Source organism: Xiphophorus maculatus, chromosome 14, assembly GCF_002775205.1.
Source record: "Xiphophorus maculatus strain JP 163 A chromosome 14, X_maculatus-5.0-male, whole genome shotgun sequence".
Classification (NCBI taxonomy): Eukaryota; Metazoa; Chordata; class Actinopteri; order Cyprinodontiformes; family Poeciliidae; genus Xiphophorus; species Xiphophorus maculatus.
In genome coordinates, this window is record NC_036456.1 from 18350 (window position 1) to 37735 (window position 19386).

Sequence of the window (19386 nt, forward strand, 5' to 3'; positions counted from 1 at the left end):
GGCAGCGGTTTCTAGAACCCTGCTCGTCAATAATCCACGTAAAACATGTGACCTACCCAAATCGTCAACATGTGACGCTGAAGGACCCTGCCCAAGTCGTCAACTATTGAAGCGAAGGGAGTACCCTTCGCGTCAATATGTGACGCATGGTCAGAAATCGGGAGTGAGAATGTGTTGCAGATTTCTGTTCTCAGTCCAGCTAAATAAAACTCTTTAAAGCCACAAATGTTTCATGACCTTTTGAAAAAAGACCATTTTAAAGATTTAAGAAATATCTACTAACAAGCTCCAAAACAATTCAAAACACAAGACCTGACAAAAAAACTCTCTTAGCTTCTTGTAAAATGTGAAGTCCTTTTGAAGTTGTGCAACAAAACAATAAGAGATCTGTTCCATCATCACTATCATTTAAGCATTTATCAATGTAAAAAATGCTTAAAAAATGATTATTGGGAAAATGATTTCACTTTTTGTAAAACATTAGACAGCTGAAGTAGAATTTATATTAATATAGATCAGCTTATTGAAAAAAATAGCATCAGCATTATCTGTAGGTTTCATGACAATATTCAGGAACTCGTGCTAGGGATCTCCATTGATCGGGTTCAGACTTGGTCAGTTTGTTCATAAGGCATGGCCAATAAAAAGTTATCAAAAAATGTACTCTTTATGCATGCGGAAGGGGCGTAGCCAGGCCTCAAAGTTCGCCTACTCGCCATGAAACACGAAACTGTTATCTACACATACACTCACAGAGGCAACAAGCTTTCAGTGATTGATAATCATTGGATACCCTACAACACCCAATAGAGCTTTGGAACGTGACGTCACTGCTCTAGGTGTAGGGATATGAGCGCCATCTTGTGAGGCCATAACCTCTTGTGAGGTTATATACATAACCGAGAAAACGACTGTCCCACAGATATTTTGAATTTTTGAATCTAAGTTACTTAAAATTATTTAGCAATGGTTTGAACTTGCTGCATTATTGGATGTAATGTCTGATGACACGACCGAAACGGTAAAAAGATGGAAAACGGACTTTAGTTTCACTGTTTTTCTGCCTGTAAACAACGTGAGGAGGCTAAGCTATCGGAGCTAACAAAAAGGAGACGAATATCCCGGGTATCAGTGGTGAGACGTCCTGATATTACGTTCTCCAACATCCCAAGATACCTACAAGTTTGCTCCAGAAATGTCCATTCTGGTGAGTGTCTAAATTCGCTTTGCTGGTGTTGTGTCATAATGTTTTGCTATGATTTTGTCTGGGTGTACTCATGTTCAGTTACAGTTGAGTTCATTTAAGTGGGTCAACCTTGTTTAGGTCGGGCTTATATTTTTATGTAGCATAGTCCGAGTTTTGTCAGTGGACATCGAGGTTATTCCATTATTGTGAAGTAAACTATTTTTCTAGTGTTATCAAATTTACAGTATTAATACTGACGTGTGTTCTCAGTTTGTCATCTTCAAGGCAAACTGATGTATGAAATGGATTAGATCAATCCAAACTGGATCTGGGTCACTGCGAGGAAAACGCCACAACATTGGACCGACATCCATGTCAATTAAAGAGGCGATACAGCAAAACCATGGTGGATCAACAAGTTACAGAGACTGTGTTTTCATTATTTACCCCAGAAGAGGTAAATAATGAAAACACAGCAGCGGAGGCTGTAGAAGAGGAGCAAGTTGGAGAGGCTGAGGAGGAAACCCCATGGAGCTCAGTAAGGCTGCACACTCTGAAGAGGAACATGAACTATTTGTGTTGAAATATGTGTTCAGTTGGAAGTGGCTGTTTTCTGTCATTTAATAATTTAATGTGGTAAAAATTCATGAAACGTTTGATTCAAGCACTTCATGTTGCATGTAAACAGGTGATGAAATGAATCACATTTTAAGTAAAAATTTGATATTTAAAAGATTTCAGGTAATAAACATACATGTTGATAGGTAGTAATGAAAGATTCTATTTTTAAATAAACATTTTATGTGATTAAAGTAAACAATTATATAATCAGACATTTTGCAGTAAACATTTAATGTAAACAATCAAACCAGATGAAAGAGTCCATCTTTAAATGTTTAATGTGTAATTAAACAGTTCAGAGTAAACAATAAAGGTGACAAGTAAATGTTATGAAACAGATCACACTTTAAGTAAATATTTGTTGTATTTAACATATTTCAGGTAAGAAGTGAACATATAATGACATAGATCCTGTCCTAGAATTTTATGTAATTGAACAGTAACAAATGTGATGATCATCTGATGCAATACTTTTAATGAGAAAAAAATGTTAAAAAAATTTTAAAATATAAAATAAAAAAATTAAATAGGGGTCAAAATGTAATAAAGATGAGTGTGCTTCATCTATACAGTCTAAAAGAACAATTTCACACTGATTTTGAGTTAATGAAGCACAAGATTTGGAAGCTATTGAAGAAAACATTTAATATTAAAATGATTTAAAATATTGAATATGACTAAAAATTTTAATAGAGGATAGTGTGCCTCGTGTAATAGCATGAATTATCACGTTTATGTATCAGTTGGTCACAAGGCAAGGCATTTATTTACAGGAGTGTTTGGTTCGGAAACTGAGGGTCCCCGAACCTCCGAGCGCTTGAGGAGGGAGCGGTAGAGAACAGCTGGCCGTAATTAGCGTTCATAAATCGGATCAACCTTGAGCTAAACTAGGGTGACCATATTTTACTTTGGGAAAACCCGGACAACCTGCAGCGCGGGGGGGGTGGGGGGGGCTTCTGGACAGAAAGTCTAAAAGCGGGAAAACCCACATACATTTGCGCTTTCGCATGTTGTTGGCGTACTGGCAGCCATCTTCTGATTAAGAACAGGGCTGCCCGCACTGACGCGGCTCAGGGATTACGTGACACGCAGCGCAGTGCCCTACAATGCACTGTAAGCTATGTAATGTGTTTTGAGGCAGTTGACCAAAATCCCGGAGGATTTTTAAATTCCCCCCGGACATCTTTTTAGGTCTGAAAAGTAGGACATGTCCGGGAAAAAGAGGACGTCTGGTCACCCTAGCTAAACGCTCCATACTCCGCTGAGCGCGAAAATCCAATATCCACCTTTAAAACAACTTCGATGCGGTCGGTAACACAATGAAAACGCCGGGAAAAAAAGTTTGTTTTGGTCCGTGGCCTCAAAAGAAGGCGCCGAGCGACGTAAACGTCACACGCAGTGACGTCAGTTCCAAAGCTCTATGGTGAAATGATGACATCACTTAAGTCACGCACAATGAGAACAGGAAGTGTCATGTTTTACTGTGAATGGTCTCTATCTGACTCCTTTCACATGAGACTAATCAACATGAAACTATGTTGGTGTAACGTGCAAGCCCGAATTTTAGCATGGGCTTACCATAGCTCCAGCCCAGGGCCCCGGCGCTTTCGGGGCCCCTATAGATGCTTTGTATTTTTGTGAATGAATAAGATCAGGATGACTTACTTTTGTCACTGGCTAAAAGTATTCTGACAGTGTTGTTGAAAAACTGTCTGATCTGTTCTGGCCAACGCCCATCATGAATGCTTGATTATTATTGGTCCAAATTCGAGGCTTCTTATGCTTTGGGGAGGAGCATCAGGGAGTAATTTCTTACGATGGCGGACAACAGAAAGTATGACAGCGGAGCGCAGGAACAAGAGAAAAGGATAAGCGCAACAGAGAGGTGATGAAGAAAATATCCAAGCTAACAGGGTTTTTTAAACTCATTTTGGACATGGAACAGAACCACCGTCCCTCTCCGCTTCTCAAAACGTTAGCCTTGCTAACAGTGGCTCTACTGTGCCACCAGAATCTGGAGCTGTGTCCGATCTGGCGCCTGCAGATTCAGACGCAGCGGAAGGGCGATCTTCTGCGTCATGTGCAACGATGGATAATCCGTACAGTATTGATCCTGTGCTTTGGGTAAAAACTGATGAGTTCGTGTGAATTTACTGGGCTAAACAAAAAGCAGGGAGCTGTCAAAATATGGATGTTAATTTTAAAGCATCAGAACAATAGGTTTACAAACATCAGAAACGATTCTTCTCCAGATCGCGCTTTGAAAGCCAGCTCCAATTGGTGAGTACATCCAAACTCAGTGACTGATTTACCCTCCATCCACCGCAGCTGTGTTTTGTATTTTCAACGATGCTAAATGTCAGTGATGCTTTGAAACGGGTTTCAGTGAGTGGAAAAAAGCAACAGAACGATTCAAACAGAAAGAAAATAGCTAAAGTTACAGAAAAGTAATGTGACTGCTCCGCTCGCTCAATGTGAAGTTAAAAAAGCGGAACTAACTTTAGCTTCCAGCTAGCAGCAGCGGGAGGAGCTGTTCTAATCATATGGCGAAGGGCCGACTGTATTAGCTTGAGTGCGTCCTGCCCTGACACGCTGCTAAATTCAGTCATCACAGAATAAAAGTTTTGACCAGGTTTGGCTGTCAGAGGGGAAGTACTCAGCCTGACTATCTGAGCTTGGTAAGGAAATAAGCCTGATAATTAGAGAGAAAGATACAGTTGATAAAAATTGAAAGAGGGAGATAGATAGATAGATAGCATAGATAGATAGCATTTATTGTCATTGAACAGAATTCAACGAAATTTCCATTGCAGCTCCCGTGTAAAAGGTCAAATATATACAGTATAAATAAGCAAACACACAATAATAATAATAACAATATATACAACTAAATTAACTAAAGGCACTCAACCACACCAAAGAAGTAGCAGCAGGTCCAATTATGGCAAAGTACAGATAATGTGACAGTGCAAAGTGCAGAACAATATGGCCGTGTGGGGGTGGGGGATATGTATGTGTGACTGCGAGGTTATGATATGTGTGGGAGGGGGGGACGGCAGGGAGTAATGGCTCTGACGGCTGTGGGGAAGAAACTGTTTCTCAGTCTATTTGTTGTAGTCCATATATTCCTGTACCGCTTGCCTGATGGCAGCGGCACAAACAGTCTGTGGCCCGGGTGGCTGGAATCCATGGCTATGGATCCAGCTCTCTTCTTGACCCGGTCTGTGTAAATGGAGTCCAGGTCTGGGAGGGGGCATCCCACAATGCCTTGTGCTGTTCTCACCACCCGTGTCAGTTGTTTCCTCTCCAGTGCTGTGCAGCTACCATACCACACAGTCATGTTGAGGCAGAGGATGCTCTCGATCATCGCCCTGTAAAAGTTCACGAGCAGCCGTGAGGAAAGTCCAGCCCGTCTCAGTTTCCTGAGGAAGAAGAGCCTTTGTTGTGCTTTCTTCACCAGGTGGGAGGTGTTTGTGTTCCAGGAGAGGTCAGAAGTGATGTGGAGGCCCAGGAACTTGATGTTGTCCACACGTTCCACCACTTCTCCATCTATGAGAAGGGGAGTGTGATCCGTCCTCCTGGACCTTCTGTAATCCACAATGACCTCCTTGGTCTTCCCTGTGTTCAGCACCAAGTTGTTGGCTGAACACCACTGAGTGAGCTGCAGAATCTCCTCTCTGTAGTGGGTCTCGTTGTTGTCTGAAATGAGACCCACTACTGTTGTGTCGTCCGCGTACTTCACGACTGTGTTGGTGGGGTGGATGGCCACGCAGTCGTGTGTAAACAGGGTGAAGAGAGCTGGGCTGAGCACACAGCCCTGCGGCGTGCCTGTGTTGAGGACCAGTGGGGACGATGTTGAGCCACTTATTCACACCACCTGAGGCCTGTTGGTGAGGAAGTCTCTGATCCAGTGGCACAGTGAAGCGGGCAGCCCCACCTCGAGTAGCTTCAGCACCAGCTTGTCTGGGATGACGGTATTAAATGCTGAGCTGAAGTCTACAAATAGCATCCTGACGTAGGTGTTGGGATGCTGCAGATGGGTCAGGGCTGTGTGCAGAGTGATGGAGACAGCATCCTCTGTTGACCGGTTCGCTCTGTAGGCGAACTGAAGGCTGAGGAAGACAGATAAAGATAGAAATGAAGAAGGATAAATAAATACAGTATATAGAGCAGGGGTGGCCAACCAGACAAAGACCAAGAGCCACATTTTTTACCAAGTTACCGCAAAGAGCCACATCATATGCATGGGCACACATGAACATCAACCCATCCCTTCCTCATACTCATACTTTTGCTCAGCCAGATTTATTGTAAATTTCACACACTATTTTAACACTACAAAGACCACAGGCCAGACATTTTCAACAATGAACACTGTGCACTTTCTCATGCAAACAAACTCTGTTTAACCAAATAAACAAAAATAATAGAACAATTTACAATACATTTTTCCTTTTATTATGTGCATTACATGTGTTATTTAATGGGACTTCTGGCATTCCTTGTCTTGAACAATCCTGTTCAGATCTGGCTTGTACTCCGTTGTTGTCACTCGAAGCAATTCTTTGACATGGATGTTGGCCAGAACAGACCGATGCTTCGATTTCACATGTTTCAGGGTAGAAAACACAGACTCGCAGACATATGTTGACCCAAACATTGACAGTATCTTAAGTGCAGCTCGTTTGACATTGGGATATTTTTCCATTGGCACATGTTTCCAGAACTCAATGGTCCCTTCCTTTAAAGCAGGTTTCAGTTGGTCCTCCTCACGAAGATCAATCATCTCCAACTCAGCCGCACACTTATCTATGACTAGCAGGGCTTTCAAACAGTCTGTCTCAGCATTAAATGGGTCGACAAGGAATGTAATCTGTGGCCTTTTCAGTTGTAGATCATGGAACCGGGCCACAAAGCTTTGGTGCAGGTTTTCAACCAGTGTTGCATATCTGGCTCTTTGCTTGTTCAGGGTGGCGCTGGTCACCTGCCCGCTGGCTTTTAGTAGAGTGAGAAAATGTGTTAAATTTCCCTTTTGAATGTGCGCCTTGAACAAATTCAGTTTGTTGACAAATGCAAACACACTTTGCACCAGGTCAGGCAGCCCGCGCAATGTTCCAAGCCAGTTGATATGATGCAAGCGTTACAGTCTCTGAGTGCTTTGTAAATTTTTGGAAAAACTTTGCCTGCTTTTCTGTCTGACTTTTCAAGGTAACCAACTTGTGCTTGCGAAGTTTAGTCCCTTTTGGAAATTCCTGGTCGATGTTAGCATGGAGTGAGCTGAAGTGGCGCTGAAGGTTTGAAGCCTTAAAATGCGACAAGGACACCTGACATATAAGGCAGAATGGCTTTCCACTACGTTCAACAAAAAAATATAAATTCTCCCACTCTGTCAAAAACGTCCTGTGTTCATCTTCATATTTTCGTTTTCCTGTGCATTTTTTCCCAGCCATTTTGAGCGCGAAAGGTTTACTCAAATGATTTTACTCTTACTGAAAAACTGCGCACATGCGCATTTGACGAAAATACCGTATTGCACTCAAGCGAAGCGAAACTTGGATATTATAGCGACCCTACAGTATGTGCTAAATGTTACTGGATGTTACGCTGTTTAGAGATTAAAATTAGAGTGTATGATTTCCCATTGTCCGCGAACGCATCAGGATGGATGAGAGAGCGAGGGGCCAGGGGAGTGAGAGTGAGGGGTCAGCGGAGGTTTGTGTGAGAGCAGATGGCAAACGACTGGAAAGAGTAAGGCTGCAAGAGAAACAAAGACTGTTTTTTGTTTGTGTTGTTTTTGCGTGGTTACGGCCAACAGTAATGGCGTGCTGTGTTGTCAATAATTGACAGTTCATTTGACTACTTTTCGTCATTATTGCACGTCTGGCAAAATGCGACTATATGAACGTAAGAGCCGCATGGAACCGGTCAAGGAGCCGCATGCGGCTCTCGAGCCGCGGGTTGGCCATCCCTGATATAGAGGATGAATAGAGAACATTGTCAAGTTTTTCTTCCTTAGGAATGTTCTGTCAAATATGTCAAGATGTTCAAGTACTTCTTTAATAATTACTAAATGTATTTTTGTTTGTCATAATGGTCTTGATTACAGTAAACAACCGTTCTGCAGACAGATCAAAAAGAAAACAGCGGTGCACTGACTGCAATTTCTGGCCGATCACCAATCTTTAAAAAAACCTGACTTGCTGAAATGAAATTTTTTTTGTGTGTGTGCAAAATATATCGAAAAAAGCCACTAAGTTGGCAACCATGGAGTGACTGTTGTAAAACTTGCATGGAGAGATGACCTGGTTGGCGGGACTGTCTATCTCATGGTGGACAGTGGCTGATTTTTGTGACTTTGGTAGATAAGGTTGGTGGACAGGATCAATTTCACAAGTAAGTCACAGCCAAGCTCCAACCACAGGAAGGAAATCATGACATAGCCTATACTGTATATGGCCCGTGTTAAAGATTAACTGGTGGCTAAATTAACCTGTGGCGGCATCTGGGAGAGACAGATGTTTCTGTGGGCGTGGCTTTTTAGGACCCCTTTACCGAACCAGGAAGTAAATAATGCGATAAGCTTAAAAAACTACAAATTTGTGTAAAAATACGATCCGATTCCGTAAGACACCCATTAAGATCTCGAGAATAACTAATTAGAAAGACTTTTATTGGTCTACCATGGTATGTTGCCCTTTTTTTATACATTAATCTACAAAATCACTAAAACAGGCAAATTACGCAGAACTTGTCCTGACTTACGTATGTGTTGCTTCAGAAGTTGAAACTCGTCAAAGGAAGATTGTCAGGATTCAGGTTGGAGTGAGGGTTCTTTCCAGAGACGAGCTACGCGGAGGAGTTTGACAGCCTGACGCACCTGCATCGGATTCCGGTAACCAGCGGCAGGCTTCTTAAGAAGCGGTGGAACCACCAGTCATCGCTCGATGGCTACCACTTGTTGGTCAGACTCAGCCCTAAGTTCTCGCTAGTGATGGTGAGATGAAGCCTCATGAGGCATTGAACCACTTGAGCCAACTGGTTCGAGAAAGGGTTCATTTCTTGAAGCTTCATGTGCACACGAAACCACCTACTGGCCAGGTGTATAATCACAGCCAGCTGTATCTTAACACGTGTGATGCATTGAATTTTTGTCTATTATGGCTCTTGAGAATAACTTCATAAAAGGTGTAGGACGAAATTATTTGTCTACATAAATTATGTATACACATATGTGTATAATAAAATATTGTTTGAATGTATTCTCTGTGTGTAATTATTCTCAAAATAGTAGTGTCATGTGATATGGCATGTTGTGTAATAATGTTTTTCTGTGACTCTAGAAAAATGGCATGGGCTTAATCAGGCAGAGGACAGTGAAACGAGTTCTCTTTTTTGACACTACATGGATGAGGTGTTATTATTGTACCCCAACTCCTTGGAGCACAATAAACACCTCACCTTTACAGAAAATAAGAAACAGTGAAAAATACAGTTCCTCATAAGCAAACCTAATGCATCTGCAAATGTTCAGTTCACCTTACCTTGTTAGGGCTTATCAAATCGAAATGTTCCCACATAGGGGAAATCCTCCTCTTTCTCGCCGGCTCCATCCTACTCCTATCCTGTCCTCGCGCTCCTAAATCTCCTGTCTGTATGTCTGTATGTCTGTATGTCTGTATGTCTGTCTGTCTGTCTGTCTGTCTGTCCTAAACTCTCCAAACACCAAACTAACTGTCTCAAACTAAATAACCACTATCCAAACTATCAAAACTCTATCCACTCTCTCAATTGACCGCAACTCGCCTACAACAACCCACATTTTGAATGGAGCCTGTGGGGTTTCTAAAGCTGTCAAAACCCGCGCCAAGATCTGAGCCACTTCCCGAGGCAGTCACGTGGTACAGCCAGGCAGCGAGGCTTCGGACGTCATCGTTTTCGGCTCCTCCCCTAAATGAAGCAAGCTTCGATACGCGCTTTACGGAAACGCCCCCTCCATTACTCGACACACACCTCAAAGCCTCGGCACATCACGTAACATCACTAGTTCTCGCATAATCCATGTTAAGTATTGTCCAGTCATTTTGTCCTTTTTCTCTTCGTTACCTCTCAGATCTTGATACCGCTTCCCGGAGCCAAGCCTGGAACTTCACCGGTCAGGCGCGTCTCGTTGGTTGGCACCTCCAAGCAGTTCTGATCCGCTGCGGCCCGGGACCCCCGAACCTACCTGGACTCTCGTTCCCTCCTGACGTCCCCCAGTCTCAATTCTCGAACCATTGTTTGACCTCATTAAAAACAAACCCTCTTAACCGTAAAATCTGTTCTTCTGTGCGCACCTGCATGTGGGCAAGGAAATTAAAATCCAACATGACAAAGATCGAAATAGATCTCAAGATGCCATAAACAGATCTCAAAGCAAAGATTAATCCCTGAAAGCTGACATAAATGTTGAAGAGCCATGGGATTAAAAATAAAATGTTTAAAAAGATCGACTGGTTATGTTGTTTTTCACATCTCCCTCATATTGTATGATATTTCAATTAGATATCCACAGAAACAATAGCAAACTCCTTTTAAACACTGTTTTTGTAACATGTTATAGTTTATTTCCTAATTCATTTACAGAAGACATGGCTACCGCAGATCTATGTGGCAGTGTCATTTCTTTATTGTTGATATTTTTTCTTGTAATTTAACTAAACATCTTTATTCTTTTCATCAAGTAACTCTAATACTCAACTATAAGAGACAACGCTGAAAAAACAATTGTCTTACATACTTTTACGTCAGAAATGGGTTAAAATCTTAACTCAAACTGAGATTCTGAAAGTGTCACCAGTTAATCCAGGTTTGGTTTGCTTCTTAAAGCGCAAGGTGTCCGTTAGATCAGAATCAATAACAGGTATCATTATTGAACTTCTGTCGGCTGATATAGTTTAGTGGATTAAACATTGCTCTCGGAGCTCAGCGGTCGCTGGTACGAGTTTAGTTAGCACTGTCGTCTAATTCACATTTTAGACCAGTTTATTTTATTGTCTAAAAAAATAATATTCACTTGCTGTCAACGTTTTGGAGGTAATATCGTTTAACAGGTTTGCCAGGCAAACTTTTAACTGTAAGTATATTTTGAAATGACTAAATTTCACAGCTTTGCGTCTGCAGCCCAGTTAAGGTGCAAATGAAATAATGTGGCTCCTTTAAATGAGAAAGGAATTAGTTTGCATGATATCATAACTGTTTACATTTGTTGACATGTTTGCAGAGCATGTCAGTCAATATAAGACAGAGAAGACGTAAAATAATCGTCAGTACTCTAACAATGCTGGGTGATTAGGGTGACCAAACGTCCGTATTTCCTGGGACATGTCTGTATTTCACGTCCTGTCCCGGGCGTCCCGGGTTTTTTTTAGAAAATGAAGAAATGTCCTGTTTTTTTAAATTTCCTTCATTGGACCATTAAATTTACAGGCACTAGGGCCCTGCGCACTGCGCTGCGTGTGACGTAATCCCTGAGCCGCGTCAGTGCGGGCAGCCCTGTTCTTAATCAGAAGATAGATAGCGTGGCTGTCAGTAGCCAACAACATGCCAAAGCGCAAATGTATGGAGTTTCCCCGCTTTTAGAGCAGCCCCCCCACTCCAAGGTGTTCTGGTTTCCCCCCCCCCCAGGTTGTCCTGGTTTTCCCAAATTAAAATATGGTCACCCTATGGGTGATGGTAGAAATTCTTACAGTTTAGCACAGTCTCCTCCTGAAGTGTGGTATATTTTGGTGATATTTCAATATATTCTTGAATATTCCTTCACATACAAATAATTATTATTGTTTTGAGGAGCTCATAGAGAAAGTAGAGACATTTTCTAATCTGTTTGTCGCGTTTTGATCAGGAAACGACACAACCACCTAATTTTTAACAAACATCTGCGTTGATGACCCCGTTAGTTAATCAAAGTCTTAATGAGGCTCGTTTTATTTTTAAGTTTATTTCCCCTCGTCACCAGTCTGCAAACTGTTTCCCAGTAGAGAACACACAGATAAATACTGTAGATATGGCTCATAATCTGTTGGTATCTGACAGTATAATATCGGAACGTTTATTATTATAATTTTGGCTTGTCAATTTGGATATCACCACCAACTCCAACATTGGCTGTTAACTTTATATCATTTAGATGAGATTTTACTGCAGTATAACTTATCGACATTACTTGATTTTCCTCTCTATTTGGACATGTAAACACCACAAGCAACACCATCAGATATGTGATTTAAATTTTATTAAATATGATGACACCAACCTCATTGTTTAGTGACACTTACTGTAGTTAGTGTTGCTAAAAAAAAAAAAAGAAAGTTCAGAAACAGTGCGGTTGCATTGCAGGATCTGAGCCAAAAACACACACTAGGCTAGAAGTGTTAAGCAACTCACATTAGAGGTACTTGAGCGTCAATTCCAATGTTTTTCTGATCAGTGCTGGTTACAAAAAGCAGAAACCTTCCACTCCCACATTGTGTCTATTCATGAGTTGGAATTAATTTATTCTGGTGAACCTGAATGTGAATGGGATTGTACTCATTGATTTGGTTATGCTCCAATGCGGTGTTTTCAAAGCGCACTGAACGCTGCTCTGTAGATACTTGTTTTGAAAGATAATTTTCATATCTAACATTAAACATATTTGCTTCAAATGGGATTTATAGTAGAATTTTGAAGACGGTTTTGTCACACAAAACGGTGCGCATAGGTTTCAACCAGTTAATTTAGCCACCAGTAAATCTATAACACCCGCACCTTGGCTCAAGCCGAGGGGCCCACGCTCTCCTAAATCCGGCCCTGATTGTAGTCTTTACACAATGATAAAACTAAACATGTTTAGTTTTTTTTTTCTTAGCATGGCCCTACTACTCCGTCGTTAAGTACGACCTTAGTTTAACTGTACTGAAAACTATAGCCCAGTCATTTATCCGCACTTTTGAAGTTCTACCGCCATCTAGGGGTGAGAACTTTGTAAATCAAGTTGTTTTATTTTGAAGTATGAGAGCGGAAGTTGGCTTCTCCCAGCTAGCTCACGTCTTGACGAAGCCTTGTCAGAGTGAGGTAGTATTTCAGGGAATCGCCGATTAGTGAATGTGGCCTGTTGGCATGAGAGGAAGTAAGCAACGTTAACCTGATCGTTCCCAGGGCGGTACGGCAGCGTCTATCCGAACGGGAAAACCCGGCCGCTGCTGGAGCTACTCCTCCGGCTCCATAAGCTAGCTCACATCAAGCCGCTGCCTGAACCCGGATCCAGGCGGAAAGCGGGGCCTCTGGCTGCTACGGCTCGGTTTTAAAACTCTCTCTCTCGGATTTCTGGAGCGACATCCTGCTGAGATGGGTGAGTAGACGGCTAACCGAACAGCCTCACTGTGAACCGAGTTAGCAAACAATAGTCTTCATTCAGTGGAAACATAACATATTTATCACACGAGAAAAGGTTCTGTCACACAGCAGCCTGGGTGGGACCCTAGGTTTTGCCACCGTAGTGATTGTTCAGTCATAGGAAGAAGAGCTGACGAGGACCAACGTATGTGCACGCGCGAAACTGCGCGCGACCTTTCTCGGGGTGGGGTATGTTCTGCATCTCCATCATCTTATTTTCTTGCTTGTTGTGCTGTTAGCAACACAGATGTATTGTGGGTTGCCCCATTGGTCCCTGGAGGGCCCGCTGTTAAAAGAATGGGCTCTCTATAGTGAAATGGCAGCGTGGTGTTGATGGAGAAGATGGCACTGTCCCATCCCACAGCAATTATGCAATAGGATGAAGCAGCCCACCTTTTGATGCTGTTTCTGCTGCTCCCACGGTCTTCACTGGTTTCTGATGATAATGAGTATGGGGTTGTTTCTGAATCCCTGGCATGCTGCAGGCATTTCAGTGTGGCATCTGGACCGATTATATCACACTGTTGAGAGCTTTTGAAGATGTAACCTGTCATAAAATGGCAGGAGACAACATCTACAGTCATATTACAAGTTTGAGCTGTGTGTCTGTATATATGTGTATATATATATATATATATATATATATATATATATATATATATATATATATATATATATACACACAGTGTTGGGTAAGTTACTTTAAAAATGTAATCCGTTACAAGTTACCTTGTTTAAAATGTAATTGTAGTGTAACTTTTTCGATTACTTTTAAAAAGTAATGTAACTAATTACTTTTGATTACTTTTTGATTACTTTGAGGTTTTAATGAGTATTGACCCATGTTCAACATTTAATTTTTGAGAACTGAGTGGGAACCTTAAAAGAGCACTAAGCTGAGAGGGAATTGCTGACAGGCAATCACAGGAGGTCCACAAGAAGAGATGCCAGCACCAGGCATGTAAGATTTTCTCAGACTCCTCTCATCGGGCCATACTCTTTTCTGCTCCTCCCCCAGGCTCTACCATTTACGCAGTTTACAGACTAACACAAGCAGGTTCAGAAACCACTTCTTTCCTACAGTGGTCACCTTATTGAACTCTTCCCAAAGACCAGTCTTTCCTTCCCCTCTATCCATACCTTACTGTACCATCCGAACATTTGTACAGTGTTCCTCTTCAATTCGCACCTGTATAGCCCTATCTACAGTGGCTCTGCACATACATGCATTTCCCTAGGGGTAATTTATTTATTCTGCTGCACATATCTATCAACCATCTTTCCTTACCCTAGCTGTGAATAACTGCATTTTATCTCTAAATACTGCATGCTGTACAATCTGCACACGTTGCACTTGATTAGATGCCAAACTGCATTTCATTACTTCATACATGTGCAATGACAATGAAGTGCTCTAGTTTAGTAATAAATAAGCAAAGTAAGACTTTTACATCACATTTTATTTTTCTTGATTTTTTCTTTGCACACCCTTGCTTGTAAAATTAAACACGGCACAATACAGTGCATCAAGAATTAAGATGGACGATGGGTAGTCAAGTTAGTCATTGAACATTTAACAGTCAATGGAATGTTGACAAAAATAGAAGTGTTTGCAACATATCATTCAAAATCAAAACGGGAAAAACAATAGTTTTCCAAAATCACTCAATCACTGTGTTAGACAAGCAAAACAACTGTGGACACTACAACGTAGTGTCAAGAGTTCTTCTTTCAGAAGAACGCCTGGATGCTTCCTCTGAAAAGAGAGAGAGAAAAAAAGATAGAAGAAAAATATACTATAATTAATAATTATATGTTCAAAGTAGCATTAATTGGGGCCTGCCCATAGCAATGCATAAGGAGAGTAGTGACTGACTTGCGAAGCAAGTTATAAAATTCCACAAGCTAGTGACTACTATTTAGCTAAGCTTAGCATTGATGCTAATTTTTAGCATCAGAACGCTGGGTCCAAACCGACGGGCACACTTTGGCAGGCCCCAGTTAAATTTCTTCAGGAATTTTCTAGTTTACTTTATGTTCATCATGAAAACCATAACACTAGCACATTGCATACAATGTCTCATGGGAAAGAATAGATTCCAACGTTTGTCATGCATCAACACCAAACAGTCAAATATTCGTAAAACAATACGCTTCGTCTATCAGTGAGTTGCACTTACCTCTAAATGTTTCCTCAGGTTTGACATAGATTGCTTCGACGTGGACAAGTTCTTGATAGCCGGCAAACACTTCTTGCACTGCACGGTTAAATTTGAGCCATTTTCACATATGTAAATGAAATGCTCCTTATATTTCCAGTGCTGGAAGGCTGTCATTTTTGATGCGCTGCTTGAGCTGAAATGGAACCGTCCGCTCGCTTGCTGTTCCTCCAGGAGGCTCCACCAGCACAGGATGGACCATCAGAGTGGCATTGCGGCTGGCAGATATGATAGAGACAAGGAGCCGTAGCGGGAAAAGGCGATATAGGGTGCAAAGCAATAAAAATATCATTACATATTTCGCAAAGGTTTTTGTTCATTTTTTTTTTTTTAAATGTAACTAAATTTGTAATTCTTAATATTTTCGGAAGTAACTGTAACTGAATTACATATTTTCTCATTGTAACTGTAATGAATTACAGTGACTCTTTTTTTGTAATTAAAATACGTAACGTCGTTACATGTAATCCGTTACTACCCAACACTGTATATATATATATATATATATATATATATATATATATATATATATATATGAAAACCAAATTTTCAGGCAGTGCAGTATTCTAACTTACTGAACAGTTCTGAGGAGATCAATGAAAACAGAGCTTTGATATCACTTAATTTAGTTTCCTATGTTGTTAACCTTTTTGCTGTTGTACTGAATGTTGTTGATTAGCTTAGGTGATACTCCTAATTAAAATCAGACAGTAAAGTTTTTATGATCAACCAGGCAGTGATTGATGTTGGCACTTGTGATTAGCAGGTCAGTTACTATAAAGTCAGTTCATTAAGTGGTTCAAAACTGAAAAGTCTCACTTTTTTCTTTTTTGAAATGCATCAACAAACGTGGCTTTTGATGCTCCTTTGTTTGATTTCATTGAGTAGACATGGGATGATATTATTTGCTGCATAGTGTGACGGTGCGGTGAGAGGTTGGAGAAGGAGTTAGCAATGGTGGTTAGCCACTCTAACCCAAAACAGCAGGACGCACTGTTGAAGTTTTCCACACGGTCACTTTATTTTCACTTCGTCCATGTAAAGCCAGGTCTCCACGGTACTAACATTACAGTCTCATACATGAGAAAAGAAACGATAATTCACCGCTCTGCACCTCATCATCACCGATGATCTCCTCTACACCACATGGAAGACGGGTTCTTACTCTGTACAATAGTACAACAAAAGAAAAAGGGAATAGGCGCCCCCTTGTGGTGATACCTACTCATGTCTAGGAACCAAGCAGTATGACTGTTACAATAGGTGGGGATAATACGGAATGTCTATGTTTTCCATTGGATTCTAAGTAATAACTTCAATCAAAAAAGCTGCAGATTTTTTCCCCTTTTGGTCAGTGTTTGTAAGATGTAAATGTTGATTTAAAAATTAGAACTCATCAAATGGACTTGCTGAAAGAAAGTCTAAATTGGCCAGCACTGATTTAGAAGATTGACAATATTGGCCATTGAACAACAGATGAGTGTATCTCATTTTGTTAATTTTTTTCCTGTGTTGCAATCAAAATTTACACCAGTAGTTATGCATCCATTTTGACCATAGTTTGTCAGGCACATAATCAAAGATTTGACCAGTTGTTTTTTTTTAACATGAAACCCTCCATTTGATAACCAAAACAGTAATTTGTCACTGATTGGCTGCTTTGTGTAATGAAACCAGAAATCATGGCCAGTATATACACTGAAAACAAGAGGTTTGTTGGAGGACACTGCAGAAGAAAAAACACTTTGATGATTTTTTATCTCCTTAGTGCATAGTTTGTTGACTTCTGGGAGTGATGAGAAACAATGACATCTGAAGTATTGCTTATGGCATAGCAGTTTGAAGCTTCGTTGCCTCATTAGCGAGCCGGTCGCCACATATCATGTAGATTGGGCTTAGAATGTGGAAATAACTTACTGGGATAAATACATTCTCCTGTCTCTTCTCTGGGCCTTTTGCCTTCGCAAAGAAACTTTCCAAAGACATCTGATCTGTTTCTTACTCATTTTGCTTCTTGTGGGCTCAATGTTGGCATAACTGAGAGAATCTGGTTAAAAGATTTTCAAAATAAAAGATCCTCCAGACTCAGATAATGCATAAGGGAAATATTTATTTCTTGTGTGAAGTCTGGAAGAGGGGAATAATTGTGTGAACAAGCAGGCATCATCATTTTGAAATGATAGCATTAGCGTATGAAGCCAATGGGCAGGTGTAGGGTGGCGCAGTTGTTGCTCACGCCCAGTTCATTGCATCATTTATATACCTAGCTTAATCTGCCTTTACTGTTACTGTTAACTCTTGTATAAAACACCCTTTATAAAATAAACAACGCTTAGCCTGGTGGGGAGGCAAGTAAAGCCTGGTGGCCCCCAGGCTGATAAAGCATTGGGGGAACTCTGGTTTGTGACTTCTAAGATTATGAAACATGGAAAGGCTCAAGCAGTGTGAATTCCATCGCATGACACTCAACATTCTCCAGCTCCCATATCTGATCCAAATAGTTTGTTTCAGCATCACAAATCATCATCTCAAAAAACTTTGTTTCTTCAGGTGATGCTGCTGATGGTTGCTCGCTGTGGTCCTAATAGTGATGTGTTTGTGTTCAGAGAGCCTTAGGGAAGCGCTGGAGAAGCTGAAGCTGGCGTCTACAGACAATACCACTGACAGCACGGAGAACAGCCTGGACTGCCTGCTGAGCGCACTCACCCAAAACAGTGAGTACAAACTATAGGTTCTACTTGGTGTGTTGTAAGTACACTGATCCACTTCAGTTTATGGAGACTGCTCTCTCCATCAGAACTCACAAATATCTTTATATCCTTGATATGTTTCAAAGGAACAACACAGTGATGATCAGATGGTAGCTCAGTTAGTCCAGGTGTGAAATGTGCTCAGGACGAGTGTGCTGATGTAATGCCAGAAGGCTGAGCAATGTTTAAGGGTAAACATACTGTGTGCAATGGGCACATCTTTTTTGTTTACTGTATTAGTACTGTTTCACAATTAGACAACCTTCAAGGTGTATTGAAGGCAGGCTATCTGAGTATGGACACTAATGGCTAGAAAAATTGACAATGAGACAACTGTTGTACTCTACAGTTTTTGCTGCTTCTGTTTGATTGCTGATGGTTTAAGATTTTCAGATTACTCCTCCCTCTTGGTTTCTTAGTAACGGCTTAACAACCAGGGAGTTAAAAGCCACTTGGACTGAACCCCATACATGGGGCTCAATAGCGACGATGACGGCTACAAAAGTTAAAAAATGTTTAACTTTTTGTGTTGCGTCGCTAACCCGTCTGTGCACATCTCTGTGTACAAGCTCAAATTTTCACACCGCACAAACTCCATAGAAAGGAATAAAGAGGGAGCAGCGTTGTCTCCGGTCACCGTGTGACCATTAGCTCAGTTACCTGCCAGGCCCCTAGTTTCCAACCACAGAGGTTAGTATAAAGCCTGATGAGGAGGAGTGAAATGGGAAAACGCAGGTTTAAAAGCCGAACGTGACGGCTGCAGTCTTGTAGCGCTTTAGATTCAAACTGAATGACCATGGTGCCCCACTGAACCTGTGGAGCCGTTATGTGATAAAACAGTAGCAACTAAACAATATAACCAAGATATCTGTATTCAAATGTACTAATGCAGGTTTTCTTGCTTGGGGACTGTCCTAGTGACACAATCACTGAGGTGCAGTGGCGTTTCTGACATGGGCAACCGCCCAGGACTGCATCTTGTGAAGGGAACCCTCCAGGTTTCCCTCACACGAATGTAACTAGTAAATAAGAATCTAACTAGTACTAGAATGTAACTAGTAGGCCTGTCGCGATAAACGGTAAATCAATTAATCGTACAATAAATTAAAACTATCGACGTCATTTTAATTATCGGCATTATCGTCTCTTCCGGCCTTTTTGTCTTTCTGTTGATGACACCGAATGAAAAAAGGCTCAT

General features: G+C 41.2%; 1 protein-coding gene across 4 annotated transcripts in view; it reads left to right on the plus strand.

The window, feature by feature from the left end:
• Positions 1 to 12840: 12840 nt before the first annotated feature.
• The window catches only part of rap1gds1 (Rap1 GTPase-GDP dissociation stimulator 1), a 66699-nt gene continuing 60153 nt past the window's right edge, over positions 12841 to 19386 (plus strand). For 3 of the 4 annotated variants that reach the window (XR_002753916.1, XR_002753917.1, XM_023346856.1), the window contains exons 1-2: positions 12841 to 13175; positions 18045 to 18152. Coding sequence is in view for 2 of the 4 variants with exons in the window: in XM_023346856.1 (XP_023202624.1) it covers positions 13172 to 13175; positions 18045 to 18152 (112 nt within the window). In the remaining 2 variants the exon portion in view is untranslated. The remainder of the gene's footprint in view (positions 13176 to 18044; positions 18153 to 19386) is intronic. The other variant, XM_023346857.1, reaches the window with a different exon arrangement.